The sequence below is a fragment of the Sylvia atricapilla genome, chromosome 11 (genome assembly GCF_009819655.1).
Source record: "Sylvia atricapilla isolate bSylAtr1 chromosome 11, bSylAtr1.pri, whole genome shotgun sequence".
Classification (NCBI taxonomy): domain Eukaryota; kingdom Metazoa; phylum Chordata; class Aves; order Passeriformes; family Sylviidae; genus Sylvia; species Sylvia atricapilla.
The window spans coordinates 15,554,557-15,582,096 of NC_089150.1; the positions used below are offsets into that span (position 1 = coordinate 15,554,557).

The window sequence follows — 27,540 nt, forward strand, 5'->3', positions numbered from 1 at the left end:
ATTCTGGACGTTTTGTACTTACTGATCTTACTGCATGTCCTTGACAGATTGTGGCTGTGTCCACGGTGTCTGTGACAACAGGCCTGGCAGTGGGGGAGTGTGCCAGTCCTGGTCCTGTAAGGAAGGCTATACTGGGAAATTCTGTGACAAGACATCCAACAACTGTGGCCTGAGTGAGCTGTCCCAGTACTGTCACCAACACGCTGTCTGCAGCCTCAATGACACAGCAAGGTCAGTCTCTGGCATGTTCAGGGCACATTGCCATTGTACAGGCACATGGCCTCACACCTGTGGCTCTGTGTGTGTGTCTGTGTACTAGGTGCACGAGATTGTTTGAGTAACTGAGCCAACTTACTAGTAATAAATCTTGCTTGCTTAAGGCAATGCTCTACCTGCATCCCTTTTGTGTATACTTTTAAGGTGCATCTGCAAGGATGGATACGAAGGGGACGGGTTTTCCTGCCAGCCCATTGACCTGTGCATTCAGCCAGAACGGGGAGGCTGTTCACAGAATGTAAGTGTGGTCAGACTGTGAAGCATGGAGAGACAGATCCTCTCAGTCAGGGCAGGGATCCAGGACTCTTGGGACTGTTACAGATTTTTTGTGCTAATTTTTCCTGTCTGTCAGATGAGGTGCAATAATAACAAGTGTCTTGGCAAAATCATTGTAAAGATGTCAATCATTTGGGTTGGTGCCAAAATGTGACGCCAAGGACAGTTTGGCTGGTTCATAACAGATATTTTATAAGCCATACAGACAGATTAGCTGTATAGATAATTTTTGGTTTGCAATGATATTCCCCTCCAGCTCTTCTAACATGTTACTTTCTCTGTAGCTTAACTGTGAGATCCAACTCATATTCTCAGTAACCATCAACACTACATTTTTATCCATGGTTAAAAACTGTGGTGCTTCATATTGTAAATTACTGCCAAAGAGTTAGATCTCATCATAAATTAGACCCTGCAGTCAGAAGAAGACATCAGGCTATATACAAGAAAATAGGATGGCACTGGGTACAAAGTAGGTCTTTTCCTAAGAGAGGTCTGCCATCTATCATTGATTCCATCCCAGACATCCGGACAGGTGATGTGGTCCTCCTCTTCAGGGAATACTTATTGTGTAATGGAAGAGCTTTACATGATGATAATGAATGTCCTGTGTGTTCTGAGCCACCTTAGACATAAGTGTCTACCTCTCTTAAAACACAAAATGTCTCCAGAATCACTTTATTATGAAGTTTTCTATGACTTTTCTGGAGAAGATGCTTCCACCCTCCATCCCCAGTGCTGGAATCAGAGTTGGTCAGTCAGAAATTCTCCACAGTGTGAGGAAGGAGATTTGTTGCTGTATTTTCACTGCACTCTCTCCCTTCTGCTGGGTGTAATTCCTTCTCTCTCCCTTCTCCTGAAGGCCCTGTGCACCAGCACAGGCCCTGGCACTGCCAGCTGCCAGTGCAATGTGGGCTGGACTGGGGATGGCAAGGCCTGTGTGCCCATCGACAACTGTGTGCTGGAGAGCAGAGGGAACTGCCACCTCAACGCCGACTGCGTCTACATTGGGCCTGGACAGGTATGAGCCCAGATAAGCAGCCTGGAGGTGGAATTGTCACTCCCTCAGCTGCTCTGAGTTGGCCTTGGATTGCTAGAGGTAGAAATTGGGCTGGCCAGCAGCCAAGCTTGCTTTGACCACTGCCAGAATCAACCAGCTGCAGCACCACAGTGCTCTTGTATGTGAGGTGCACTGGTGTGTTCAGGACTGCTGCTCAACTCTGGGTCTTGTGCAGCAAAGGGACAGGAGTACACTGTGTCATACAATTTGACCTAAGGCACCAGTTGCTGCATGCCCCTGTCCTCAGACCACAGCACTGAAGAGCACGTGCAGCTGTTCAGACAGTCTGTGGAGGCAGCTGGGCCAAGAGCAACACGTGTTGAGGTGGGAGGAAGGTGCCATGAGGGGAGAATTCTCAGGGTGCTGCTTCTCCCCACTGAATATGGGGAGCATTGCACAGTGTGCTGAAACAAAGGCACAAAAGCTGTGGCAGATTTTAGTGAAGTGAGATGTGCATATGCTCTCCTGGATATCTTGAAAGCAGGAAGCTTTGAAATGAACTCCTCTTTCTGCCGTTCACAAAGTCTGTGTCATTCCCTAAAAACCTGGAAATAAAGGAGGAAACCATCATTTTCAAGTGGCCCCAACAGCCAAGCAATGCAAGTGATCAATGTGCTTGTGTACTGTGATAGAGTATGATGCTCTGCTAAGGAAACAACTCCACATTTCCAGGTCTTGAGGGACCAGGAAGAAAACTTAGGAAAATAATTTAAGGATAAGTTTTGCTGCCTTAGACATTTTTTGGATAGTACATGCGGATGCTCTGGGAAGTCTATAAAACTAAAACATCTCTTTCTTGCAGAGCAAGTGTGTCTGCAAGAGGGGTTATGCTGGCGATGGCCACAGCTGTGACGCCATCAACCCATGCCTCATGGACAATGGTGGCTGCCACGACCTGGTGAGTAGTTACAGAGCTGTCCTCAGCCTGGATGGCAGGGGAGGCTCACCTGCTCTCTGACAGGTTTTGCAGCAGCCATGGCATTGAGAGAATGGCAAAGGTTTATGTTATGTTGTCTGGCCTGCACTGATGTTCTCCCAAGATGGATCCTCTGATTTTTGTGGGTTCACACGACTGAAGCCATCACCTGGGCCTAGCTGTGTGAGGGTAACACTCAGGGCCACGATAAAGGCAGCAGGTGGAAGGTGTTTGTGGGTGCTACTCTAGCCCAGCCCCTGGAAGGCCAGAATTCAATCCTGAGATAGGTGTAACACTACATAAGCTGTGTTTGCTCTCTAATTTCTTCTTCCTTTCCTTGCAGGCTACGTGTGTACCTCTTGGTGGAGGAGAGAGATCCTGTGTTTGCTCTGAAGGCTATGTTGGGGATGGCATGACGTGCTATGGGGACATTCTAAAAGTTAGTGAGGAGCAAATGTCTGAGGCCTTTTTGAGACTGGAGAGAACTGGTTCTCTCTTCACTTTTCCCTGTTACCTGAGTTGACTCCTTCTACCAGGATCAGTGTGAAGCCCAAGTGTATTCCAAGGCCACAGGGACAGAAGTGATGCCAGAACTAATTACTGCCAGTGAAACCATAATTTCTAAGCTGCTTCACCCCTGTGCAGTGAGCACCTGTCCTGTGCAATAAGTCATCCTTCCTTTGTTATTCAGAAAGTTTTTCAGGTCAGAGCTTTTAGGCCCATTCTCTGTCATTCGAAATATCAAAGGCCATTGCAGATTCAACCTTTTGTCCCTGATACACATGGATGAACTGTAGATGAGTTGAAAAGAGCATGTTTATTTGGAAATACATATTTTAATGGCTGAAGTTTGGTTTTAGACGCGCCCATCTCTCCTCACAATACACCTGTAATGGTTGTGAAGCGAGAAGAATGTCAAAGTCATTGTTGCAGATTTGATATTGCAAAGGGCTCCTTTCCCCCACCCTGAGTCCCCCAGTGCTGTAACCTGTGCTCAGCAGAGGTAACTCTTCTGTTGTTTCTGTTTGAAAGGAGCTGGCCAGGAATTCCCACTTTGCAGGCTTCTATGACTGGGTTAAGGTAAGAGAAACCATGGTACACCCACACAGGCAAGTTCTGTAGAGGTGAAGTCTGTGAATGAGTGAGTGAGAGGACAAGCAATTCAATTCATCTTTTACTTTAGAGAAAACAAAACAAAACAAAGGAGAAATTATTACAGAGCAGAAAAACTGTAGAAAAACTGTGGAGCTTGTGGTAGAATAAGGGTCATGAGTGTGTCTAGGGGCTTTGTTTCTCTCACAAGAGGAAGCTGGGGCTGCATTACACTTAATTTTCGTGGTTGTACCATCTGTAACTCCTGGCCATCAAAAAACAGCACAGAAGGGAAAGAATGGGTAGCATTATAAAGCTTTTTTTTTCAGAAGAACATCCTTTGGGACATTAGACTGCATATTTGTTCCTTTACTCATTGCTGCTTCCCTGTCTCTAGTGTGGGAATAAGAGAGACCCTCCACAGACTGCATCATGTCTATAGAAACACTGTGATGGACAGTCTCTAACTGGAGCTTTAGCTCATCCGACCTGCTGCATACAAAATTGCTTTTGCCAGCAGTTATCTTGGTCACTCCCCCAGGAGCTGATGTTGGGGATTCAAAAGGGATTTGTGGATATATGATTGAATGTGTCTGAAGGAAAACTGAATAGGGAAGGTAGACCTTAAAGCAGCAGATTTTCCCTTGACAATCAGGTGTCAGCTGTTTCAGCTAAACCACCTGTGGCACTCATTGATTGCTGTGCCCAGGAGAGCCCAGGAGATTGTTCCTTTATATCCCTTTCATGTGACTGTGAGAGCAGGATGGCTGTTGGGTGTATTTGGCACTACAGATGTGGCAGTGGCGTGTCTTATTTGTTCATTTTTGTGCTTTGGACAACAGAAATCTCTCTTCAGCATCCCAGCAGGAGCCAATGTCACTGTCCTGGTGCCATCAGAGGCAGCTATCAAGAACTTGAGCAATGCTGACAAAGATTTCTGGTTGACCCCTTACATGCTGCCGTTTTTAGTCAGGTATGAGGAGCCTCCTGCCTTCACTTTACTGGGCCAAACAACAGTAAAAGAGCCATGAGATTTTTTTTTTCTTGTGCAATAAGGAAATATCTATAGAAGCAAATTTAAATATCTATCAGGCAAAAATTAAGTAGCCTTTTAAAACATAACAGACCACAGACCGTGGGAAGTAGGTTTATTTTTCATGTATTTGCAGAGAGATTTTCCCAGGGAGATGGCATCAGAACAATTCTCTCCATTGTTCTCTCCATGTGCTAAACTACTTCCCATGAGAGATGTGAATGTTGGGTGGCATGGTCTTATCTCCCTTACATTACCAACACTTCCCTAATCTTTTCTTTATCTGATTTTGTTCCCCTCAGAGCCCACTTCCTTGAAGGTGTCTTCACTGCTGAAAATCTCAAAAAGCACGATGGGCCAGAATTACCCACTCTCAACCCACAGACCAGATGGCAGATAAACACCACGAGTGGTGTAAGGGTTTCTTACATAACCTGTACCAATCTCAAATTTAACTGCTGAGGGGCTGCTGTATCCAGTGAGGAGCCTGGGTGCCCTCAAATGCAGGCATCTTTTAAAAACTATACCAAGATTAACCATGTGCAGCCTTGAATGAACAACAAATTAGTTTTGAACTTGCTTGGCTTTTCCTAATCCTTTTGCTTCTCCCTCTGGTTCTTGTGCAGGTATTGACCATCCAGAATGCAAGTGTCATAGTCAGTGACATCCCTGCCAGCAATGGCATCATCCACGTCCTCAGTAAGGTATGTCAGTACAGGTGGCACTGGGAAATGCTGCAGTTGTAGCAGCTGGGTTCTGTGGCAGCCTCTGTGATAGGGCCAAGGAGGATCACATGCCTGGATGGTTAGGAAGGGATACAAAGGGAAAATAGATGAGGTTATCACAAGGTCCTGACAGATGTTTCCTGTGCTGCAGTGTTCAGTGTTTAAAACATTTGTCTCCAGGACAAGTAGGAAGAGAGTTCCCCTTCTCTTGGCTGATAGAATAGTTCAGGCTATTGCAGGGCTGTGTAAAATGAGGCCTTTTAATTGCCTTTCTTGCAAGCAGGGCAGGAGTCCAGTGTGATTCCCCTCAGCCCCTTGCTCAGCCTTGCTCTGAACCCACTTTTTCTGCAGGTTTTGTTGCCATCCCCAGGAGAAATCCCATCGAGCCCCCCTGGTCTGCAAGAACAGCTCAGCACAGTAGCCTCATTCAGCACATTCAAAGAGCTGCTAGAGGTAAGCAGTCGAGCTGAGCACAGCCCTCACTGTCAGAACAGCCTTTTGAGCAAATTCCCACCTTACCTTACACTGGGGGACCTAAATTTGGGTAAGAAAGGGAGATTGTGTGTCCTACATGAGGGATCTTCCAGGAAAGCTTTTGAGCAGCCAAAGAGTTATATAATTACAGTTAGATGTCTAGATCACTGGCATGTGTTACAGTAGAAGATGACCTGTCTACTGCAGGTGTTCTGATGCCTATACAAGACAGAGAAAACCAGAAGAAAGGGAAGGATATTCATAGCTGGGAGCTGCTCTTATGTCAACCAGGACAAGGAGCAAGTGACCAGATGTGTTACGGCTGAGTAGAAGTTGTACATCCCATTTCCAAGCATTTCCTCTTGCCTTTGTAATTGATCTCACATGTGGTTTGGGTTTTAGTGGGTACAAAGGTAATTGCTAATGTTACTGTTTGGACATTTTTTAGGAGTACCAGCTCATTGGGAAAGTTGAGTCCTCTGAACAATACACAATTTTTGTTCCTGGAAATAATTCCATTGAGGAGTACTGCCGTGCTGCCAATGTGACCCAGCTGGTAAGCTCACTGCTGGCTTGCAGTTTGAATTTGTGTTGTGGTGGGTGCAGGGGCATTGTACACTGCCAAATAGTCAACAAGCTCAGGGGATTTCAGCATGCAAATGAGATGAATATCTGATATTAAAAGCTGGAAGAAATGTGGCAGAGAAATGAGAGGATTTCCAGGGGTGTTGCAGGGATATGGCAAGAATATTTGGACCCCAAGTGCAAAGTAAATTAGTATGTGGATGGATGGCACAACATGTTCCACTTCCTGGATGTCTGTGGCAATTTTCAGACTTCTGAAAGGTTCCAGAAAACATGAAATAGGTTCATCAAGTATCAGAGTCATCAAGTGTGATCAGTTATCTGTGATGGAGAGTTACTAGGGGTCTGTGGGCTTAATTAGCCATTACAGGTGCCATACCTCTGACTGAATTGTAGTCTAGGAAGTCAAAAGACTCCAAACATTTGTATTTTTGTGGATTTAGGACAATGAAACAGTGCAGTACCACATTGTACTGGGAGAGAAGCTCTTGCCTGCAGACTTGAGAAGTGGAGTTCATAAGAGCAGCATGTTAGGGCTCTCCTACTGGCTGATGTTTTACCAAAACAGCACCCAGGTAAGGGAGGCAGACTGTTCTGCCATCTGTGGCTCTGGCTTTACCTGTCACTTCCTAAGGCTGCTGACTCAATACTCCCATTTCTCTTTTGTACATCCTCACAACTTTACTGCTGGGGCTGTCTTGGAGCAGCCAAGCAATCCATGCAAAAGGAGTTGAAGGTTATTGTCTCAGCTGTTATGAACTGCTTTTGCAGAAGTTTGTCAATAATATTCCTTTGGATGGACAATCCTTTGAGACGAAGAACGGCATCCTGATCGGGGTGTCCCAGGTGCTCCAGGTCCAGAAGAATCGCTGCACTGCCAATACCACCACCATACTGAAGGTAATGGTGATGGCCAAGGAGCTGACACCATTTCACAGGGCTCCTCCACCTGCTGAGCCAAACTGATGACTAACAGACAACCCACCTTGGCTGTCCTCATGGACAAGACATGGTCTAAGCCCAGAGGAGCCTCATGGAATGGGGCATTGTGGAGATTTGGCATTTCCTCCCTCGAGATTCTGTACATCTAAACACAGCTTTTGTGCAGATTCTGTTCAGTTCCCTTGCTGAGCCTCCCTCACAGTGCCAGCCATGGGGCTGGGTAGTGCTGGGACTCCCAGACACTCAGCTGTGGAAGGAAAGTCCAGCCGAGTTTTTGCACGCCATGACCACAAGCTCCCTTAGAAAATGCTCCCTGTTTTTCCTGGGAGTCATGGCCAAAAGTCCCGCTTGCATGTACCTTGTGGCTCGTGGCAAATGAGCCACTAAACCTGGAGATTGCACTGTCAGACTGAAGTAAGTCTGCCTGCTACAGATCAGGAAAATTGTATTTACAGCCTTATGTGAAGGGACCCCAGGGCTACAAAAATCCCTGAGACTCAGGAAAGGTGTGGCATATGATCTCTTCTCTCGGTGTTTTGAGCCACAGAGATAAAAAAACATCTTTGTCCCAGCCAGCAGCCTGTAGAGCAGCATTTGTAATTGAAGATTAGTGTCTTGGTGTGATGTGGGTACAGGGCACACCTGTGACTTCTCCTGTTCTCTGTGCCCTAGTCAAGGTGCGGCAAGTGTGAGAAGGGGATCAAGTGTCCTTCTGGATCAGTTCTTGTGGTGAGTCTTGGATTCATGTGACAGCTCACAGGGAGGTTGCAGATAATGCTGTGAAGTCCTTTAATTGCTCTATAGGTTTCATCTTGATACCTGAAAAAACCTGCCTTTGAGTCCTCTGTGGCTCATCCATTGCCAAGGTTTGCAAGGAGAAGCAGAAACCAAGTGAGGGTAACACAGGAAAAACGTGGACATGAATCATGAAACTCCACCCAGAGCTGGCACCAGGCTTTGCCTGAATTTCAGGAGCTCTTTAGTTTTCCCACTTAACATGGAAGAAACGTCCTTTTATTATTATTATTTTATGGTTGAGTCTTTTGGCATTATCATCAAGAAAAGAAAATTTAGGGGTGCCTGTAGCAATTTCCCTGCCTAGACCATTGATTTGTTCACACAGATGGGCTGGTTGTGCCTGCAGCTTGTTTGTGAGTGAGTGACAAACATTTCCAGAGAGGAAAACAACTAAGCATTTCATTTCCATGCTGGCTGTGAATTGCCTAGCAGCTATATCTGGCTTCTTAGGCCTTGCTGCTTTGCCCTATGCCCAAAGGTTCCCAATTCTTTTTCCCTCAGCATTCAGACTAACATGTACCATGGATTGGGCAGGTAAAAAATAGATTCTGTGTGGTGATATCACACATCCATAGATGCCTCATTGTCTCATCTCTGAATAGTTCAGATTTTTGGGGCTATTCTTGTCAAAGCAAGAGCATTCTTGATACAAATGTATTCTTGATACAAATTCTTGATACAAAGCAAGAGCACTGCCATATACCAAAATGTACATTGTTTGTCAAATATTGTGATATCTCCTGTCTGTATCTGTGTTGATGATGTCCTCAGGAAGCCCCTGGAAGAAGGAATCTCGCTCACTGTGAATTGCGCTCTGCGGGTACAAGAATACTGGGCTGCCATTTCACCTGTGCAAAAGTTTCTCTGGTGAGCAAAACATTTGCCTCCAATTCATTTTGGCAAAAGCCAGATGGGTGTCAGGAGCACAGCCGTGGAAGTGCAGGCTGTGCTGAAGTCCTGGCAGTGTTTGTGCCTTTGCATAGCTGAGACTGGGGTTGTCTGGGAATCAGTCTCCATCCTGGAGGTGGAGGGCACTGGAACAACAAAAAATCTGCAGAAATGTCTGGGCAGTGATGGATTGGGATCTGCTGCTTTGGTATTGTTGCTCTGGGTTTTGTCCTGCAGAGGAAGAGAAGGAGTTGAATGTTTGCAATCTGGTTTCCTAAGGAAATGAGGCATGAATGATGGTATTCTGCTTGTGCCTGTGCCTTCCCGAGTAACTGATGACTCATTGAAGCTGAACCAAAGCAGGGAGCAGAAGGTCTCACACCCCATGTTGTGTGTGTTATGGCTCCTACCAGTTTTGTGAAAATGAGTTGCTGGAAGAAAACACTTAAATAGAAAATGGTAAAAGAAAGACTTGTGTGAATTTGACGTCTTACAGGTGTTACAGTGTCACTTGGGAAGTGTGGAGGGAATGGGAAATTGAAAAGGGAGAGAGGGAGTTAGACTTACTGTACTCACATAGAGAGTTTCAGTCAGCACTTGTACCTCATCTGGCACTTGCATTGCTTCATTAGATGGTGTTTCTCATCATCTGTACTGTCCAACTTTGTCCCATCGTGATTTTCTTCCCATAGGTAGATGCAGAAAGAAGTGAGAGCAGTTAAATCAGGCTCTGGAGCCAAATCACCTCCTGGCAGAGCCTCTCTCTGCCCAGCAGAGAGACACACTGAGGACACAGACAAGAGATAGGCTGGAAGGGCACAGGATACTTCAGTTACTCTCCAAAGGGCCTGTGTTTCTCAAGGGCAGGCTGTGCAGATTTTTACATGAAGCTCTGGGCAACAGAACGCCCCATTTCAGGGTGTTCACTCCATCCTCCCTGTTCCTTCCACGTGTTGTCAGAAATTACGACTGTCACACAGAGAGGGGAATCAAAGAGCTCCCACAATAAAGCTGTACCTTGTCTATGCTGCACAGGATGGCTCACTCCAGCTTGTTCTTGTTGGTTTTCCAGAGGTCCGTCTGCTGCCCCGGCTACTACGGGCACATGTGTGAGATGTGTCCCGGGAAGCCGGGCCAGTGGTGCTCCGGGAACGGGGAGTGCCAGGATGGCAGCCAGGGCAGCGGGGAGTGCCGGTGCCTGGAGGGATTCCACGGCACTGCCTGTGAGATGTGTGAAGTGGGGCGATACGGAGCAGACTGCAAATCAGGTAACACCGAGGGCCGTGGCAGCTTGGCTCTGGAAACCGCCTGCAAGGGCAGAAAAGTGGCCACATCTCAGCTCTCAGGAGGGGTGGTGGGACAGCAGAAAGGTCCCAGTTTCTCTGAGACAGGCAAATGGCTGCCAGGTCTCTCAGAGAGAGACAGCAGGAGTGGCCAGCCACAGGAGTGACCTCGTTTTGCATCCTCAAACCAAGCATGTGCTGTGCTGCTCTTCCTCCTGCCGCCCAAAGTACAGCAGAGGCAGGCAATCTCTTCCTGGGCCTTTTTGGCCTGGCAGTGAGGGATCAAGAGCTGATACTCCTGTGCCATTTTCTTCTGATACTTCTGTGACACTTTCTTGAGGGCACTTTGATGTGTTGGATCAGGAGCAGTGCAGGTAGTTAAATGGCAGCAAGACTGCTGGTGAGCCCTGGTTGGATTGACAGTGGTGTTGGTGTTGCCCCTGCAGAGTGTGCCTGTGACAATGGCATCTGTAACGACGGGCTGCGAGGGGACGGGAGCTGCGAGTGCTTCCCAGGGTGGACGGGCCCTACCTGCCAGGAAAGTACGTGAGTGTGGAGGGGCCCCTGCTGCAACGGTGGCAGAGAAATCTGAGTGATCCTATCAAGTTGCCAGAGCAGCTCTGTCTGCTCTGACCACAGAGTCACATGCACTCTGATCTCCCCCAAAACCCTTCCAGACTCTGCTTTCTCATTCCTGCACACAAACTGCATTTGCTGTGTCTTCCCCAAATGTACATGAACTCTTGAGTTATTTTGGTAAACCAAGAAAAGCCTATCCCTTCTTCTACCTCCACTGAGATTAGAGGCACCTCTAAAACAACCCCTTGCTCTGGGAATGAAATAGGAGCTTCCAGCCACATTATGTTGGTCATGATTCTTGTTGCTTTCCTAAGAAAGTGGCAGGGCTTGACTGGAATTTTCAAAAGGCCCCAATGTGTTTGCTGGGCTGCTTTTTCTGCTCACAGATTCAGTCACTCAGTGAGCTCAGGCTGTGGTCTGCAGTTTTCAATAAATCTGTCATTGTGTGTCAAAGTAACATGTTGAAGAAGAATTTGGGGTTTTGGTTAGCACTTGGACGAGGAGAAACCTGAGCTTCTAGATACATTGGGATTTTAAGTGTTTCCAGACAAAGGTTGATTTTGTCGTGAATTTAGAAACAGAAATCAAGCAGAGCTGTCTTATCTAGTGTAAATGTCAAGCATGAAAGCAGTTCATCTTTTGCTTCAAAAGGGCCAAAACCAAATGGCTCTGTATTCTGGATTAACAAGGTTTCAGTCCAAGTTTTGTTCCTTACAGTGCAGAAGCCACACAGATAAAATCAAATTGAACCATTAGCTCAGACAAAGAACATCAAATTCACTCCCTTGAAAAGTGCCAAAACATAAATCCTATGAGATTTTCCTGCTGCCACACAGGACAAGAGAGTTAGCATCACTCCTGGTTTTCACGCTCCTTTTCTCTAGATGGCAGAAGTGGCTCCAGCTGAAAATTCCAAGTTATATTTGTGTTTTCTCTTGCAGGAATCAAGATTGACTTATGCAATAACACTTGCCACCAAATGGCCAAGTAAGTGCAGGCAAGGGGCCGAGTCATCCATGTGAGTTTGTGTGTTTTACACAGAGGTGGTTCTGGCTTAGGGCTTGGCAGAGGGCTGGCAGAAGGTGCCTGCTCATCAAAGATGCATAATTGTCAGCTCCTTTCTGGGAACTCTCTTTGGACCTGAGCCACATGTAGTCTCACCAAGGATTTTCTGTCCAAGCATAAATCAATTCTAAGTTCCTTCAGCATGTGTGGATGGGAGAAAGAAGAGATTCCAATGTACCCCAAGGCTGGCCTTATTCAAATCAACCAGCCATTTACAAGCTTTTTCTGCCCTGCCAAGGAATGAAACAGGGCTGGAATGACTCCCTCGTACTCCCTTCTCCATCCATTATCCAGACTCCTGTTTTAGGCAGGGACCCTGCCATCCCCCTTGTACCTTGCAGAAGCTCGTGGCTGTGGTGAGGGTGCACTGTGGGAGGCCTGGGCTGGACACCAGGTCCTGGCCAGGGTGACTGGAGTGTTTGGAGCTGTAAAAGAATACCTGGAATGTGCATCCTGTGGTCATTGTGGTCTCCTGCATACGCCAGATTTGTACAGCGCTTCCCACCAGATGGGCAAATCAGGAGGTGCTGTCAGTGATTGTTTATCCCTGTCTCGTTTCAGCTGCCTTAACAGTTCCACAGATTCCCAACCTACCTGCTTCTGCTCTGCTGGATACACAGGGAACGGCACTCATTGCACAGGTGTGTCCAGAAAAGACAAGGTGAAATAAATGGCAGGAAGTTGCCAGAGGAAAGATCACTCACATTCTTTTCCTCTCAGCCATCCACCATGAACTCTGCCATGTTCAGATGTAGAGGTGTTTTCCAGTCCAGAGCTTTACACAGGATGCTCCTGATGTTGTTAAAGCCTTCAAGAGAGGGGTAAAAAGGCAGGAAAGTGCAGGAGGGCAGTTCTTACTGTCTGATGCACATGAACAGATTGTGCTCGTTCTAATATCACATATTGGTGATATCACACTAATATCACAATATTGGGGGCAAAGTTATAACAATTTTGGCCATGAATCCTTGGAATGTGGGTGCTTCGATTCCCTAGAACTTTGTGATTCTTCCTTTTGCTGGCAAAATCAGGTGATAATGCAGCAATAGAGCCAGAATGAGGTGGAATTTTAGGTACTTCACCAGAGCTACATTACAAACCTTGTTTATGTCAAAAAGCAAACAGTCTGGGGAAAAAGAAAGTGATAAAATCGTAACAGCCAAAACACTGGTAGACATTCCAATTTCTTTTCAGTATTGCCCTTGTTGGAAGGCAAATCAGAGGGGAAAAAGAAAAAAATTAAGAACAAAACAAAACAAAAACCTCCAACATGTATGTTGTTCAGGTAGATATATTTTTTCTCATCTAACCATTAGTGGTCAGTGAGAAAATGCTGTGAGGGCAAGATTTCCAATTTGGAGGTTATTTACGCTCAGCTTATTTACTTGGACTGACCTCTCTCAGGTGTGGATGAGGCCCCATGTGCTTAAAGAACCAACATTTGCATTGTGAAAAAAAGGGATTTCAACAAGATGTTGAGATTTTGTAAAGAAAGATAATCATTCTGGCACAGCTGATCATTCCTAGGTGCTCTGAGCTGATTCTGCTCCTCTTGTTTTTGGTCACAGAAATAGATCCCTGCACTATTGACCACGGTGGCTGCTCCAAGCATGCTGTGTGCACCAAAGTGTCCCCAGGAGAGAGGACCTGTGCTTGCAAGGAAGGCTATGCTGGGGACGGGACACTCTGCATGGGTGAGTGGTCAGGGTGTGTTTTGAGGGTAGCAGAGAAGCAGCATCAATACTAAGGGGAGTTTCAGACTAAACCACCAGTGTTTTGGTCTCAAACAAAAAGATTCCTGCAAGGTTTCTTGCTCTTATGCATGTCATAGAGAGGCCCAGAGACAGAGGGTGAGGGGAGTCTCCCACAGTGGTGCTCTGGGGGAAGATGGAGCTAGGAGAAGTCCAGTCCTCTCATATTCTTTAAAGTACACCCAGACAGAATTGGAATTTTCTGTGGGCAGATTTGTCACAGCTCAGAGACCCACGTGTGTCGGGAGTAAACTTGCAGTTGCACTCTATTCCTTTGCTTTCATGAGACACATTCCCAGGAAAGTGTTCTCCAAGCAGGGAAAGTTCTCCTGTTGCTTTCCCAATACCTCTTTGGATCACCTGCTCCCAGCTGCCTTGAGCAGCCCTCAGCAATAACTTGGCCTTATTGTTTTGCTGCAGAAATTGATCTCTGTCTCGAAGGCAATGGGGGCTGCCACACCAACGCAGAGTGCATCAAAACAGGCCCAAAGAAGGTGAGTGTGTGGGGTGGATGTCAGGGCAACTTTTTTATGGAAGTTGTCACAGCTGTGTAATTCTCCTAGAGACAGCCCTGTCCACTGCAGTGCGCTGCTTTGTGCTTCCTCCCTTCCATGTAGAGAAGGCCTTGGAAGAGCATGAAAAGATTGTTTCCATGAGAGCAAATGGCTTTGCTGGCCAGAGGCTGAAGGCAGTCTCGGGTTATATTTGTTGTGGAAACAAGCTTGGTTATTCACAGAGGCAGCAATGGGTGCTACACCACTTGCCTTCTGTCCAGGGCAGCCCTGGTGTGTCTCCTTTATTGGGTTCAAGTTTGAGCCCAACACTCTTGAAACTCTGTGGAAAAAACTCCACAACAAATAATAGTTGTTAGAGCGGTATGTATTTATTGACATTTAGATGTGTGGGGAATAATTTCACTAAAGACACACCTACCACCAGGGAACTTGCCCCTTTTATTATTCTCTGAGGTCTTGCATATGCATGACATTCCATGGTCCCTCTTCATACATGTTAATTCTTTGACCCTGCCCATCCTGGCTTGGTGTGGCAACTGGGCATACTCAGTCTTTGGTGGTGGTGGTTTGGGCTGTGGTGGGGGTCTCTGGCATTCACCTCTTTACTTCTATCTCTCCTATGTGTGCTTTGGCTCTCTTGACACCTTTTCAAGGGAACATATAATTTTAGAGTCTGTGTTCTGTTTTTTATCTGCGGTCTTAGCCCTGTTATTCTGCTGTTTAGGCTAGTTCTTATAGTTCTTTTTCTGAGTATGCAGAAGGTATGCCATACTTGTGGTGATCAAATATATGCAAAAGGCTAACAGACACAGCATTCAGTGTTCACTAAATGCCATTTCATATATTTCAAAATACTACTTGGAATACATTCTAGCATACAATATATGTTCTTTAATCTACTATAAAGGATCAGCTGGGATTTTTCAAATCTATGTCTCACTCTGTTCTCCCTCCAGGTCGCCTGCAACTGCCTGCCTGGTTACAGTGGGGATGGTGTGAGCCAGTGCAACCCCATCAACTTGTGTGAACAGGTATGTCTGCATTTGGCTGCTTCTAGAGGTGAAGGCCTGGAAGCGTTCCCTTCTCCCAAGAGTTAGCAGCAGAACAGTGTTAGCCTGGTTGGTTGGAGCTGAAATCTTGCCTTTCCACATACTGAAGGATTTCCTTGTGTGTGTTTGGTCTCCACTGCCTCCTGCAGTCATCTGCATTTATTGTCAGTCACACAGCATTGCCTCAGGGTGGAAAGAGAGGCATAGGGTTGGAGGCATGTGGGTTTTTGCCTATGAGTCAATTTCATGTGAGATGTGCTCAAAAGCCTCAGAGTGTTCTGTGCTCCTGGCATCCCTGCCGTGTCAAACTGTCCCCGAGTCAGGGGCTTTGTCATGGACTCTGTGCTCCAAAGTGAGGTGTGAAAGTCTTATTTTGTGGGAGGATTGGTGCTGGGAAACCCTTGAGAATTTGGGTGAGGTTTATTCTAAGGCACTAAACAAGGGGGAGGGATGGTTTTGTTTCACTGGGCTGGATGGAGTTTGCAGCTCCCACATGCAAGCAGCAGTTCAGGTGGTTGGAGAAGCCCCTCCAAGCAGCCTTTTGCTTTCCCTGCCAGAACAATGGAGGCTGCAGCCCCTTTGGACTCTGCAAGTACACAGGCCCTGGCACTCGGAACTGCTCCTGCTCCTGGCACAGCATTGGAGATGGCTTCACCTGCCGTGGCAAAGTGCATCAGGTGAGAGGCGTGTGCTGCACCTTCTGTGTCCCTGCCCTGCAGCAAAACACTCCCTCCTCTCCAGAGGCTGAGGAGATCTTGGTGTCACATTGACACGTGTGTAGTGTTGGAGAGGAGATAGGTGCTTTGAGCAAACTCTCCATAAATCGTAGGTGTGTTTGCTGTCCCCAGCTATGGGAGAGAATCATGGCAAAGTGACTTTGACTTTGCTCCAAAGGGAGGGAACACTCTACTGCTGTCAGCAACATTTTCCATACCTCCAGGGGACTGCTTGCTTCATGTCATAAACAAATGGGAGCGACAATGTTTTCTCCCAAGGCAACTCACTTCTCCCCAGTGGGATGAGGGCAGGTGTCCCCTGTGGCCATGCCAGGACTTGGGACCCAGTCTGGAGGGCAGAAGCCTGTGTCCAGTTCTCTTGCCAGTACAATGGCTGTCCTTGGGCAAGCTGGTGACCTTTATCAGGCAGTGGCAAATAAAACTTGTGCCCACAGCAGAGCCACGAGAAAGAGATGGACTCTGAGATGGAGAGACACTGTGTGTTCCTCCGCTCTTACTGAGAGCCAGAGTGGTGAGGAGAGGACATTGCCTTGCTAGGGTATGTCTGCCCTCTGGACAGCACCCAGAAGGGGCAGTGGCAGCACAGCGAGATTAAAGCAGAGATTTTGTGAAGCACTCAAGGTGTCCCATGAGCACAGGACAGTTACCCATGAGACAGGTGCTGCAGAACCAGTCAGCTTTCATCTTCTGTCCACTCCATCCTGCAGCACTTGTGAGTGGTGCAGAGTTCACTGCAACATCCATGTCATCTGTGCCTGCAGAGCTGGGGAGGGAGGGAGGGAAGATCCCTGCAGTGTGTCAGGGAGAACTGGTGTCTCTTTGGGGTGGGAGAGTGACCCAGACTGGAAGGAGCAGGTCGCTGTGCTGGTTCGTGAGGAGCAAGTGGAAGGGACTCTGCTAACACCAAGTTATTTCCTTTGTTTAAGGAGCTCGGAAGGATTCCAGATGCATCCATGTTCTTTAGGATTGTACAGGTTGGTGACAGCTTTGTCCTTGTGTCTGTGAAGTAAATCCCACCTAGGGCTTTCTGCAAAAGGTCTTGCTAACTGGAATAATGTCTGCTGCTTCCCTTCCCACAAATGCTCTTCTAACACAGGCAGAAAGCATCAAAGAACTCAGCGGGGCAGGGCCTTTCACTGTCTTCGTCCCACAGACAGATTTCATAGGAAACACCACAGTGGTAAGTGCCCTCCCATGCCAAGCTTTGTCAGGGGTTTGACAGCTGCAGTTGTGTCAATGTCCCCTCTGGGACTGTTCTGCTTAGTGAATCAAGGCAAAGGGGCTGCACCATGGAGAGTTAAAGGCATCCCCTGCTCTCCATCAGTGTAAAAGCAGAAGTTTGGAGGCATCTAACTGAGGCAACAACCTGGACAGGGATGGACATATCTACTCTTCTAAGGAGACCCTTGTTGGAGATGATGTTTTGTAGGCCTCAGAGGAACTGTGCCAGATCCATGGCGTGTGGTGGCTTTGGTGCCCATGGGGCTGGTGACAGCACAGCTCCCATGTGTCTGTGACAGACCCCTTACTCATTCTCAGGAATAAGAGAATGGCAGCTTTTTGCTGTCAGTGTAATGGAATATCCTAACCCCATCACTGACTAGCCAAGCTGGTTGAAATTTCCCAAAGCTCTCAAATGGTTTTGTGCCTTCAGTGTGTTTTGGGGGGACTGTCTTCACTGCAGGGGTGAGTCAGAGGGAACCCAGGCAACCCAAGTCTCCCTTGTCGGGGCTGAGGGCCCTGTGTGCAAGGCAAAGTGCGCTGGTGTGACCTCACTCCTGTTCTCTGTCTGTAGTTTGAGGAGTGGAAGAGCAGAGGCCTCCTCCGGGACCTGCTTCGCTACCACATGGTGGGCTGCCAGAAGTTGCTCTCCAGTGATCTGGAAGGCCAGGAGTCCCTTACATCTTTATCTGGCCACAAAATAAAGATCACAGTGAACGAGGTAATTCTCTTAGCTGTCCCATTTGTCAGGATGTCATGTGAAGGCGCTGTGGCTGTGGCAGGTGACTTGCCCAGGGCCCACAGACACTCCCAGGGCGGTGCTGTGGCTGGTGCAGGTCCTGCAGGTCCCCTCTCTCGCAGAATAGCATCACTCTCAATGAGGAAGCCAGAGTGGTCACAAGTGACATCGTGGGTGTGAACGGGGTCATTCACTTCATCAACAAGATCCTCATTCCCAGCGACCTGGTGGGCCAGAACATTTCCTCAAGGCTCTTACAGGTAAGGCTGGAGCCGTGCCCTGGTGTCAGGGCTGTGGTGAGCTCAGGGACAGGATCTCTCTCCCAGCAATGCTGCCTCAGCCCAAAGCTGCCTGGGCTGCTCTTCCTGCCTGTCTCTGACTGCCTAGGGGTTGTCTGAGGCCACAGATTTGGCTTGTGAAGGTGACAGCACTTGTGGCATAGACATGTTTGGAACATAAGGGGCCTTTTCCATCACTAGGGAACAACAGTTCTGGATGTAGGCAGGAGGATCTTTTTCCCGTGCCAATCATTACACTCTTTTTCCAGCACAAAGCAGGTTGCAGCATGAGTTTGCCAATGCCTCTCTGTGGCTCCTTAAGCAAGCATTAGGCACTTATAGAGCCTGCATTTTACAGAATATAACACATTTCCTGTGCAGCAAAACAGAGTGCTGGAATTTATCCCAGCTCCTGCCATAGCAGTGTCTATCCAGGATGAATCAGAAAAGTGGTGGCTGCTGAATGCCAGCCCATTCCAGGCCATATCATCAGCATGATGGTGACAGAGATAAAAACCTGTGTGTAGCTACTGAAGTTGTTGCCTGTCTGGTTTCTCCCCTGCATTGCTGGTGCTGCATGGGGAACCCTTGGTGTCAGTTGTTTCCTTTTCCTCCGCCTGCCGCAGAACATCACGGACGTGGCCGAGGCGTTTGGGTACAGCACTTACAGCAAGCTGCTGCAGGTGAGCCGCTGGCCCTGCTGCCCTGGGGGAGGCGCTGTGTGTGTGCCTGTGCACGGCCAGCGTGGGCTCCTTCCCTCTGTGCTCTCGGGCAGGACGCGGAGCTGCTGCCGCTGCTCGGAGACCCGGTGCACAGACCCTTCACGCTGCTCTGGCCCACGGACGCCGCGTTCCGCGCCCTCCCGGAGAGCCGGCAGAAGTTCCTGTACCGCAGGGAGCACCGGGACGTGCTGGCCTCCTACCTCAAAGCACACATGATCAGGGACACAAAGGTAAATGCGACAGCACAGGGCTTAGAGCTGCCTGGGCCACACTCGCTGCTATGGCTGAGTCAGAGCGACCTTGTCAAATATTTTGCTGCCATAGAACACGCAGCATATCAGTTCTCTTGAGAAGACCCAAAGCTGTTTGAGCATTTGAGGTACCTACAGAGTCGCTGTGAAGCTCTGGTGGCTGAGTTGAAACCTTCTGCCATCAGCTTCTGGGGAGCTGCGGGGCTCACAAACAGGCTCCTGCATACAGGGGTATGAGTGAGGGGAAAGTCCAGCTGAGCAAAGTCAGGCCGTGCTTTCTCACACTGGCCTCTCGCTGTGCAGGAATCTGTGACTAACCCAGCACAGCCGTGCTGTGCCACCCACACAGCTTCAGGGACTGCCACATCCCACCCCTCCGAGGCTGGCCACCCACCCCTGTCCACACCACGTGTGAACATGAACTGTCAGTTTCGCCAGTCTCTCCTTCACATTCTTCTTTTTCCCTCTCAGATTGTCGCTGGTAACGTGCCCCAGGTTGAAACCATACGGACCATGCATGGCTCTATCATCTCCTTCAGCTGCAGCAAATCCCACGTGGTGAGTGTTGGTGATTCCAGGCTTGGCTTCCCATGGGGCCAGTGTTCCTGGGCACAGCCACGGGACAACTGACGCTTCTGGCAGGGAGTGAACATGGAGCTGGGGTGCTGCAGGCTGGGACACCTCGCTCCCTGGCTACAGCTGGGCTGTAAAGAGGCACAAGGCATGGCCAGCTGGCAGGGAAGTGCAGAGGTGTGTGGTACCTGCCCATGAGTGTCACAGTGACCTGGCTGCAAAGCCAACCCCATGGTGCCACAACCTTTAGAGAGCATGTGCTGCATGGACAGAGGCCATCCTTAGGACAGGTGGCTGTGAAAAATGTTAAGTGGGAAGGATGATCAAGGACACGTGCACAGACATTTTGGAGTTCTTGGGATGATTAACAAGCCATGGCAGCCAAAACCATGCAACTTTTGGATGGTACAGCCAGGATATAGGACGTGACAGAATCACAAGTTGCTTTCTTCCTCTGTTAGGGGGAGATTCTGGTGGGGGACGGCGAGGCCACCATCATCCAGAGGCACATGGAGTTCAACGGGGGCATTGCTTATGGCATTGACAGACTGTTGGAGCCACCGGATCTGGGATCTCGGTGTGATGAGTTCACCTTGGTTGAGCTGCAGGTAAGCACCTGTGGTGAGGTGAATGAGGATCTGGGCCACCTGTGCAACCCTGTGCCTGGGAAGAGGGATGTCTGGAGGGCTTGCTGCTCTTCCTTGGCAAAGCTCTCAGCAGCCAAGAAAGGCAGCAGCACGGACTGAGTTGTTGTGAGGTTTCTTTCTCCCCTCCACAGGCATCTGCAGGGAGCTGTGGACTCTGTGGCTTTGAGCCATCCTGCCCTGCTGGCTCTGCTCAACGGGTAAAGCTCACAGCTTTGTCACCAGGGAGGCCTTTTCGGGGACTGATGGCAACACCTATGTGCCCCTCATCTCTTAGCAGTAAAATGAAGGACCACCCGCATGTTACAAGCCCTTGGCTCAGTCACATGGTCCATGGCTTGCCAAGTCATGCAGGAGCTGGGCTGAAAAATATGGGGTCTTTGCTTGGTGGGTGACAGTGGCACAGGGGTCCCTCTAACAGCACTGGGGATGGCTCTGGGTGCTCTGAGCAAAAGAACTCAGCCTGGGAGTGGCTAAGGGATCCCATGGTGAGCAGCTGTGGCAGGCAGTGGCTGTACCCCATTCTCACTGCTGTCTCCTGGCCTGTCCCTGAGGTTCCTCTGGGGCTCTATTGTCACCAGCCCCAGCACATGTTAGGAAGCCTCTGTTACTTAGCATGAATCTGAGTGGCACAAGAAAGGTCAACGGGAGTTGTCAGTGACCAGTGTGGCAAACTCTGTGTTTCACCTGTTTCCTCACAGGGGGAAACCAAGCGCTGCTACTATTACGGAAACCCGCTGCTGAGGAACACGTTCCTGCTCCACCACAACTCCCTGCTGCGGCCGGTGTGGGGCCAGTCCCCGTGGGGCCCCTTTAGGAGACACTTCACTTCCAGGGGGCCTCTGCGACGAGGCTGCAGGAGGAGCTGCTTTTCCAGCCAGTGGGTCCCGCAGTGCTGTGCCAACCACTACGGCCGGGACTGTCGGGGTGAGAGCCACGCCCTGTCCCCTGCGGGAAGGGGCGTTACTGATCCAGCGCATCCGACATCCAGGAGCGTGCTTCCCTGGAGAAGGGTGGGCAGGGAGCAATACCCTGGGATTACAACAGGGAGTTCCCTTTCCTTGGAGAATATCTTGTCTCTGTGAAGAGCCTGGGCCCTAGGCAGCTGGGGGTGGCTGTCAGACATGTCACTCACCTCTAGATGGTGTCAAGGCTCAACCATTCCTCTGCCCTCTGTGCCACGGGCAGCTTTCAGTGAGTCTGCTGGCAAAGTGAGGCAGGACAGCACAGATCCAGCACATCACAGCAGGATTTCTTCCCAGGCTGGAAGCTGTGCCAAATCTGTCCCTCTTGCCCCCAGTCCTAAGTTTTCCTGTCATGAGATGACCCTAGCACTCAGTCCCCAGACTGCTGAGCTGTCTGTGGTCCGAGCACTCCGTGAGCAGCAGCTCAGGGGCACCTGGTGTGGGGGTCTGTGGGGGGCAGCGGGTGACTCCCCTGCAGCACAGGGTCCCTTTGTCACCAGAGCCTCACTGAGGTGCCCCATTTGCAGTGTGCCCAGGAGGGCCGGAGGCGCCGTGCAATAACCGTGGGGCCTGCGACGACAAAATCAGCGGCTCGGGGACCTGCAACTGCAGCCAGGAGTTCATCGGGACGGGCTGCGAGCTCTGCGCGCCCGGCAGATACGGCCCGGAATGCCGAGGTACCGCGGCTGGGCGGGGCTGCAGGAGCCGGGGGCCGCAGGAGCCGGGGGCCGCAGGAGCCGGGGGCCGCAGGAGCCGGGGGCCGAAGGAGCCGGGGGCCGCAGGAGCCGGGGGGCTGCAGGAGCCGGGGGCCGCAGGAGCCGGGGGCCGCAGGAGCCGGGGGGCTGCAGGAGCCGGGGGGCGCAGGAGCCGGGGGCTGCGCAGGGGCTGCGGCACAGCGGGCTGCAGGAGCCAGCCGGGACGTGCTGGGCTGAGCCCTTTGCTGCCCACCTGATAAAGCCACAGGCTCAAAGACCCCTCCTCGTTTGTCGGGCACAGCTGAGAGTCCCAGTTTGGGAGAAAGTATTTCACTGCACTCTGAGCTGGGGGATACAGTTGTGATGAACCCTGTACAGAAAGAGCATCACCTGAGACATGCTCAGCATGGACCTGTGCCCAAGTGAGACAACAGCAGAGAGGGAAAAGAGAGCCCTTCATCCTCCCATCTCAAACTGGGCCCCACAGGGCCTCCAGGAATGTTTCAGAGTGAGAGATACATTCCAGAAATGCCCAAGGGAGAGGAGTGATGGGGTATTGTGGGTGCAGAGGCTTCTCTTCTTCTGTGAAGGGCATGTGTGACAAGGGGCCAGGACTGGCAGGAAGGGATGTGTCAGGCTCCTGTGCCCACCTTCACACCTTCACACAATGCCACGTTTCTGCCACATGGCTGTCCCAGGGCCTTTCCACAAGGCATGAATGCTGTGTTTGCTCATTCCTCACAGAGTGCAACTGTACAGAGAACGGGGTGTGCAATGCAGGCCTGCACGGTGACGGCTTCTGCTTCTGTGCCGAGGGCTGGACTGGGGAGCGCTGTGAGACCAGACTGGGTGAGGGATGCTCAGCTATTCCCTGGGACCTGCTGCCACATGGCTGCTTTCCCAGGAGCTGGGTAGTTCAAGCAGCTGTTCAGAAATATCTCCAAAAAGGAGGTCTCAGTTGTGAGGCTCATCCCGAGATCTGCCACGTGCTGTTGAATTTCACAAGGGTTGGGGTGGTGAGGAAGGGGTGGAAGAGAAAAGCTCTACTGGATCATGAACGAGTCTTTGAGCTCAGAAGTGCTCCAAGAAGGGCTTGAGGCTGAGGTGAAGGTCTGAGGTGTATTTGATGGAGTAACAAACCTCTGTGTTGGGGCAAGGCACCTGCAGAAGAGAACGGGAGGAGGAGAGAGGTGGGAGTGTTGGGCAGGTGGCCGGGGCAGAGACTAGTGGTGGCAGCCGTGCCCGTGTCCCAGCCCTGCGGTCACCGTGAGCCGGGTGTGTTCTGGTTTCAGTGGTGACACCCACCTGCTCTCCCCCGTGCCACGCCCAGGCCGCCTGCCGCGCCGGCAACCTCTGCGAGTGCGACCTGCACTACGAAGGGGACGGGAGAACCTGCTCAGGTACGGAGCGGCCACCGAGGCTGGGCTGAGGGGTGGCGAGCGGGGGGGAACCGGGCAGGAGGTGAACTGGCAGGACGCCGGGCTGACCCCCAGGACACCTCATGAGATGGTTCAGTTAAGGCAGGACTTCCCTCCCGCAGTGATCGACATGTGCGGCCAGGACAACGGGGGCTGTGCCAGGCACGCACAGTGCTCACAAACCGGCGTGAACGTGTCCTGCGCCTGCGGCCCCGGCTACAGCGGGGACGGCTACATCTGCGAGCCCATCGACCGCTGCGCCGACGGCAGGAATGGGGACTGCAGCGAGCACGCCCTCTGCATCAGCACCGGCCCGGTGAGCGCGGCCCCAGGGCCGGGGACATCCGCACAGCTGGGTGCCCTGGGACAGCCATGCGACAGTGTCCCCGCTGCTGCGGTACCCTGCCGCTCCTCTCCGGTGGTGTGCTCATCCTGCGGGTGGTTACCGCCAGGCAAGGGCTGTGCTGCTGTGACAGTTCTGGGGATGTTATACTGAGGCAGTTTCCCCCCACACTCCTCTTTCTAAGGAGCAAAACCTGTGTCAGTTGTGTCATCCCTGGGCTGTTTGGGGGGCTCCTGGATGGTCCTTCAAGGACAATGCTGGCCGTTTTTGCAAAAGAGCCAAAGCTGATCACCACAGGCCAGAAGATGGGACTGGGAGCACAGTGCAGTGCAGGAGTCAGGAGCCATGTGCCTCAAAGCTCAGCTCAAACAGACAGCATGGCCACGGACTCCATGTGACACTGCCTGGGTGAGGGGGTAGGACAGGCCATGTGGCTTTTCACAGCTCTGTCACAGCCCCAGCAGGCTGTAGAAGGATTCTGAAAGCTCATCCCCAACTCCACAAGGATGCAAGGATCCCCAGCTGGCATCTGTGTGTTTGCACTCACACAGTTGCCACCTTCCCTTGTGCTGCAGAACGAGCGGCGCTGCGAGTGCAAGCAGGGCTACGTGGGTGACGGGGTGCAGTGCCTGGAGGAGGCGGTGCCCCCCACAGACCGCTGCCTGGAAGACAACGGGCAGTGCCATCGGGAGGCCGTCTGCACTGACCTGCACTTCCACGGTGAGTGTGCTCAGCCCTGCAGGGCCAGGGACGATCTTCCACGGAGAGGTTACATTCCCTCATCCCTCACCTTTGGCCTGGAGAGCTGGAGGCTGGGATGGCCAAGGGGACAGGGACTCACCTCTGTAGCTTGGTGTGGTTTCCACATTCCCCTTTTCCCTGCATGTCATATGGGAAGAGTGAGCCATCCTTGTCTGCTCCCATGTGATGTGAGACGGCCTCTGGTGGCAGTGGCTCCCATGTGGGAGGCGAGAAGCTCAGAGGAAGCCTCTCCCTCACTCTGTGCCTTGTCCACCTCCCACCCCCACGGCAGTGCTGCCCACGGTCACACAGGGAGCCACACGGCTGCCCAGGGAGGTGGCTCAGTGTGTCCTGTACTGATGCTCCTGGACTTTGGTGTTTTTCAGATAAGACCATGGGTGTGTTTCACCTGCAGTCACCCCGAAAAAAGTACGACTTCACTTATGAGCAGGCTCAGGCAGCCTGTGCTGCAGAAGGTGCTTCCCTGGCCACGTTCCAGCAGCTGGCAGCAGCACAGCAGGTCAGGGCACGGGTGGCTCGGTCACCTCATGGGGCTGGGGCAGGCCATGCATTTCCTGGGGCCCAGGGCTGACATGTGGGTGGGTGACCTCTCACCCCCTGAGCCAAGCCCTATTTGCTCCATCCATACCATGAAACAGGAGGGCTGGTGGGTCTTGCCTGTGACACTGAGATGGGACTTGTGACCGTGCCCAACACTTTGGGTGTTGGGGTGTTTGGGGTAGGTTGGATGAGGCACAATGGGAATGTCCATTGGGGCAGAAAACCTGGGACAGAGCTATTTTTAATCTAATAATTGGTTTTGCTTTTCTAGATGGGATTCCATCTGTGCTTGGTGGGTTGGCTGGACAACGGCACAGCTGGATACCCCACAGCCTACCCCAACCCCAGCTGTGGGTCCAGCCATGTGGGCATTGTAGACTATGGCTTCCGAAGCAACCTGAGCGAGACCTGGGATGCGTTCTGCTACCAGGAGAAGGGTGAGTGGTGCCAGCACTTTTCCTGGGGACAGCCCTGTTGGGCACAAGAGCTGTGTCAGGGCAGGAAACTGCCCTGGAGCATGAGGGCAGGGGGGCACACCCCCTCTCCCCATGCCCGTGTCCAGAGGGAATGTGATCAGGGTATCCAGAAATCAAAAGGTGGTTGATGCACCAGCACTGGTGAGTCCAATCACACCCTGGTGTTCCTTTGCAGATGTGACCTGCACCTGCCGTGATGGGTTTGTGGGAGATGGGTACTGGTGCAGTGGGAAACTGCCCGATGTGCTTGCAGAGCAGGACCGCTTCTCCACCTTCTATTCTGTAAGCAACACTCTCCTGGCTCTGCAGGAGCAGCAAGGCAGAGGGAGGGAGCAGCTGGACCTGGGAGGAGTTGGGGTTTGGTCTGTGTGCAAGGCAGAGGCTACAGACACAGGGGGGGTTTCTTCCTAGGGCTGGGGAAGGTGATGGCATTGTGCTGCCAGCAATGTGCCAGCTGATGGATAAGATCTCCCATCTCTTCCAGATGTTGCTCAATTTTGCCAATGACACGGAAGAAGGACTGGATTTTTTCATGTATTTGTCTGATGTCTCTGCTCCCAAAACTCTCTTTGCCCCTCTGAATTCTGGTTTTGCAGACAATGAGGTAAGCAAGCAGGGATGAACTGTCAGAGCTCCAGAGGAGAGCACCAAAAGCTGGTGTCAGTGTCACCAAAGCTGGCATGATGGTGTCAAATAGTCTGGGGAAGGTAGAGGAATGTGGGTCAGAAAGGACCAGTGGATTGGAGGTCTCCAGCCCGGACATACTCTCAGAAGAGCCATTTAGGTCAGGATGCTTAGAGGCTTTTCCAGCTGAGTTTTGACAATCCTAAGGGTGGCAAATCCCCTCTGCTCTGCACAGTCATTCTGTGCTGTGCTATCCATGAATGGAACTGTTTGTGGCCATCGAGAGAGTCTGGGTTTGGCTGCACAGCAGCAAGGAAAGGGAGACACCAGCTCATCCATTTCTCACCCCTGTGCACTGGTGCTTATTCAGACACTGACAGGAGAAGAACTGAAGCTCCATGTGTCATCCAGCAATGTCATCCTCTTCAGCTCCAACCTCACAACGGGCACCATCATCCCATCACAGTCAGGATATGACCTCCGTGTATCAGACCTCCCAGCAAGCAACAGTACAGAACACGCAGTAGGTTTAGCCTTGGCAGAGGGCAAAAAAAGCCACAAGTTTTCACCACGTCTCTTTTGAGATAGGGAATGATGGGGAGCCTTTCTGGGCAGGGGACATCATCTGTGTCCTGTGCTGTAGGACGCTAAGGGGATCAATGACACGATGATTGTGGAGTGGGACATCATAGCTTTCAATGGCATTATTCACGTGATAGCAGAGCCACTGAGGATCCCGCTGCCCGTTGTTCACCTTGGCCAGGTGAGTCTGGGGCATGAACAGGGCTGGGATCAGGGCACGATGTGACAGAGTCATCCCAAGACCTGGCCTTGTCCTCTGCTCTCTGGCATGGCTCAGTTTTGGGAGGGCTGCCCACGGTCCCACAGCAGCAGGGGCGGTGCCGGGGCAGCGCCGTGACGGGCCCGCTGTTCTCGGCACAGGTGAACGGCGCAGGGCAGGGCTCGGGCTCCGTGGCCACGGGAACGTTGTCAGCGCTGTCCTTCGCGCTGGCACTGGCGGCGGGTGCCGGCGTCGCCTACTACTGGGTGAAGAGGCGGCGGCAGCAGGGACAGTTCGGGTACTACCAGGTACGGGCGAGCTGGGGAGCTCGGGCACTACCTGGGACGGGGGCGATGGATGGAGCCGGGGGGTCGGGCGGGGTCCCGGTGGCTGCGCGCGAGGGGCCGGCACGCCACGGGCAGGGAGGGCGCGTGCCCGGATTGCCGCCCCGGTGCCGCAGCCCC

The 27,540-nt window shown here is 51.2% G+C and overlaps 1 protein-coding gene across 2 annotated transcripts in view; it reads left to right on the forward strand.

The window, feature by feature from the left end:
* STAB1 (stabilin 1) overlaps positions 1–27,540 on the forward strand; it is a 54,630-nt gene that overhangs the window by 26,724 nt on the left and 366 nt on the right. For both annotated transcript variants that reach the window (XM_066326825.1, XM_066326826.1), the window contains exons 24-68: positions 48–231; positions 421–514; positions 1,415–1,573; positions 2,415–2,510; positions 2,872–2,967; positions 3,561–3,608; positions 4,463–4,593; positions 4,956–5,067; positions 5,280–5,357; positions 5,730–5,831; positions 6,301–6,408; positions 6,881–7,012; positions 7,209–7,337; positions 8,052–8,108; positions 8,949–9,044; positions 10,138–10,333; positions 10,795–10,890; positions 11,869–11,914; positions 12,554–12,633; positions 13,561–13,686; positions 14,164–14,237; positions 15,215–15,289; positions 15,865–15,984; positions 16,971–17,018; positions 17,141–17,224; positions 17,840–17,986; positions 18,127–18,264; positions 18,909–18,965; positions 19,058–19,234; positions 19,727–19,813; positions 20,290–20,436; positions 20,607–20,672; positions 21,174–21,399; positions 21,965–22,114; positions 22,877–22,981; positions 23,425–23,532; positions 23,673–23,866; positions 24,469–24,613; positions 25,021–25,154; positions 25,467–25,632; positions 25,847–25,953; positions 26,156–26,275; positions 26,666–26,818; positions 26,939–27,058; positions 27,238–27,384. In XM_066326825.1, coding sequence (XP_066182922.1) covers positions 48–231; positions 421–514; positions 1,415–1,573; positions 2,415–2,510; positions 2,872–2,967; positions 3,561–3,608; positions 4,463–4,593; positions 4,956–5,067; positions 5,280–5,357; positions 5,730–5,831; positions 6,301–6,408; positions 6,881–7,012; positions 7,209–7,337; positions 8,052–8,108; positions 8,949–9,044; positions 10,138–10,333; positions 10,795–10,890; positions 11,869–11,914; positions 12,554–12,633; positions 13,561–13,686; positions 14,164–14,237; positions 15,215–15,289; positions 15,865–15,984; positions 16,971–17,018; positions 17,141–17,224; positions 17,840–17,986; positions 18,127–18,264; positions 18,909–18,965; positions 19,058–19,234; positions 19,727–19,813; positions 20,290–20,436; positions 20,607–20,672; positions 21,174–21,399; positions 21,965–22,114; positions 22,877–22,981; positions 23,425–23,532; positions 23,673–23,866; positions 24,469–24,613; positions 25,021–25,154; positions 25,467–25,632; positions 25,847–25,953; positions 26,156–26,275; positions 26,666–26,818; positions 26,939–27,058; positions 27,238–27,384 — 5,261 coding nt within the window. The remainder of the gene's footprint in view (positions 1–47; positions 232–420; positions 515–1,414; positions 1,574–2,414; positions 2,511–2,871; positions 2,968–3,560; positions 3,609–4,462; positions 4,594–4,955; positions 5,068–5,279; positions 5,358–5,729; positions 5,832–6,300; positions 6,409–6,880; positions 7,013–7,208; positions 7,338–8,051; positions 8,109–8,948; positions 9,045–10,137; positions 10,334–10,794; positions 10,891–11,868; positions 11,915–12,553; positions 12,634–13,560; positions 13,687–14,163; positions 14,238–15,214; positions 15,290–15,864; positions 15,985–16,970; positions 17,019–17,140; positions 17,225–17,839; positions 17,987–18,126; positions 18,265–18,908; positions 18,966–19,057; positions 19,235–19,726; positions 19,814–20,289; positions 20,437–20,606; positions 20,673–21,173; positions 21,400–21,964; positions 22,115–22,876; positions 22,982–23,424; positions 23,533–23,672; positions 23,867–24,468; positions 24,614–25,020; positions 25,155–25,466; positions 25,633–25,846; positions 25,954–26,155; positions 26,276–26,665; positions 26,819–26,938; positions 27,059–27,237; positions 27,385–27,540) is intronic.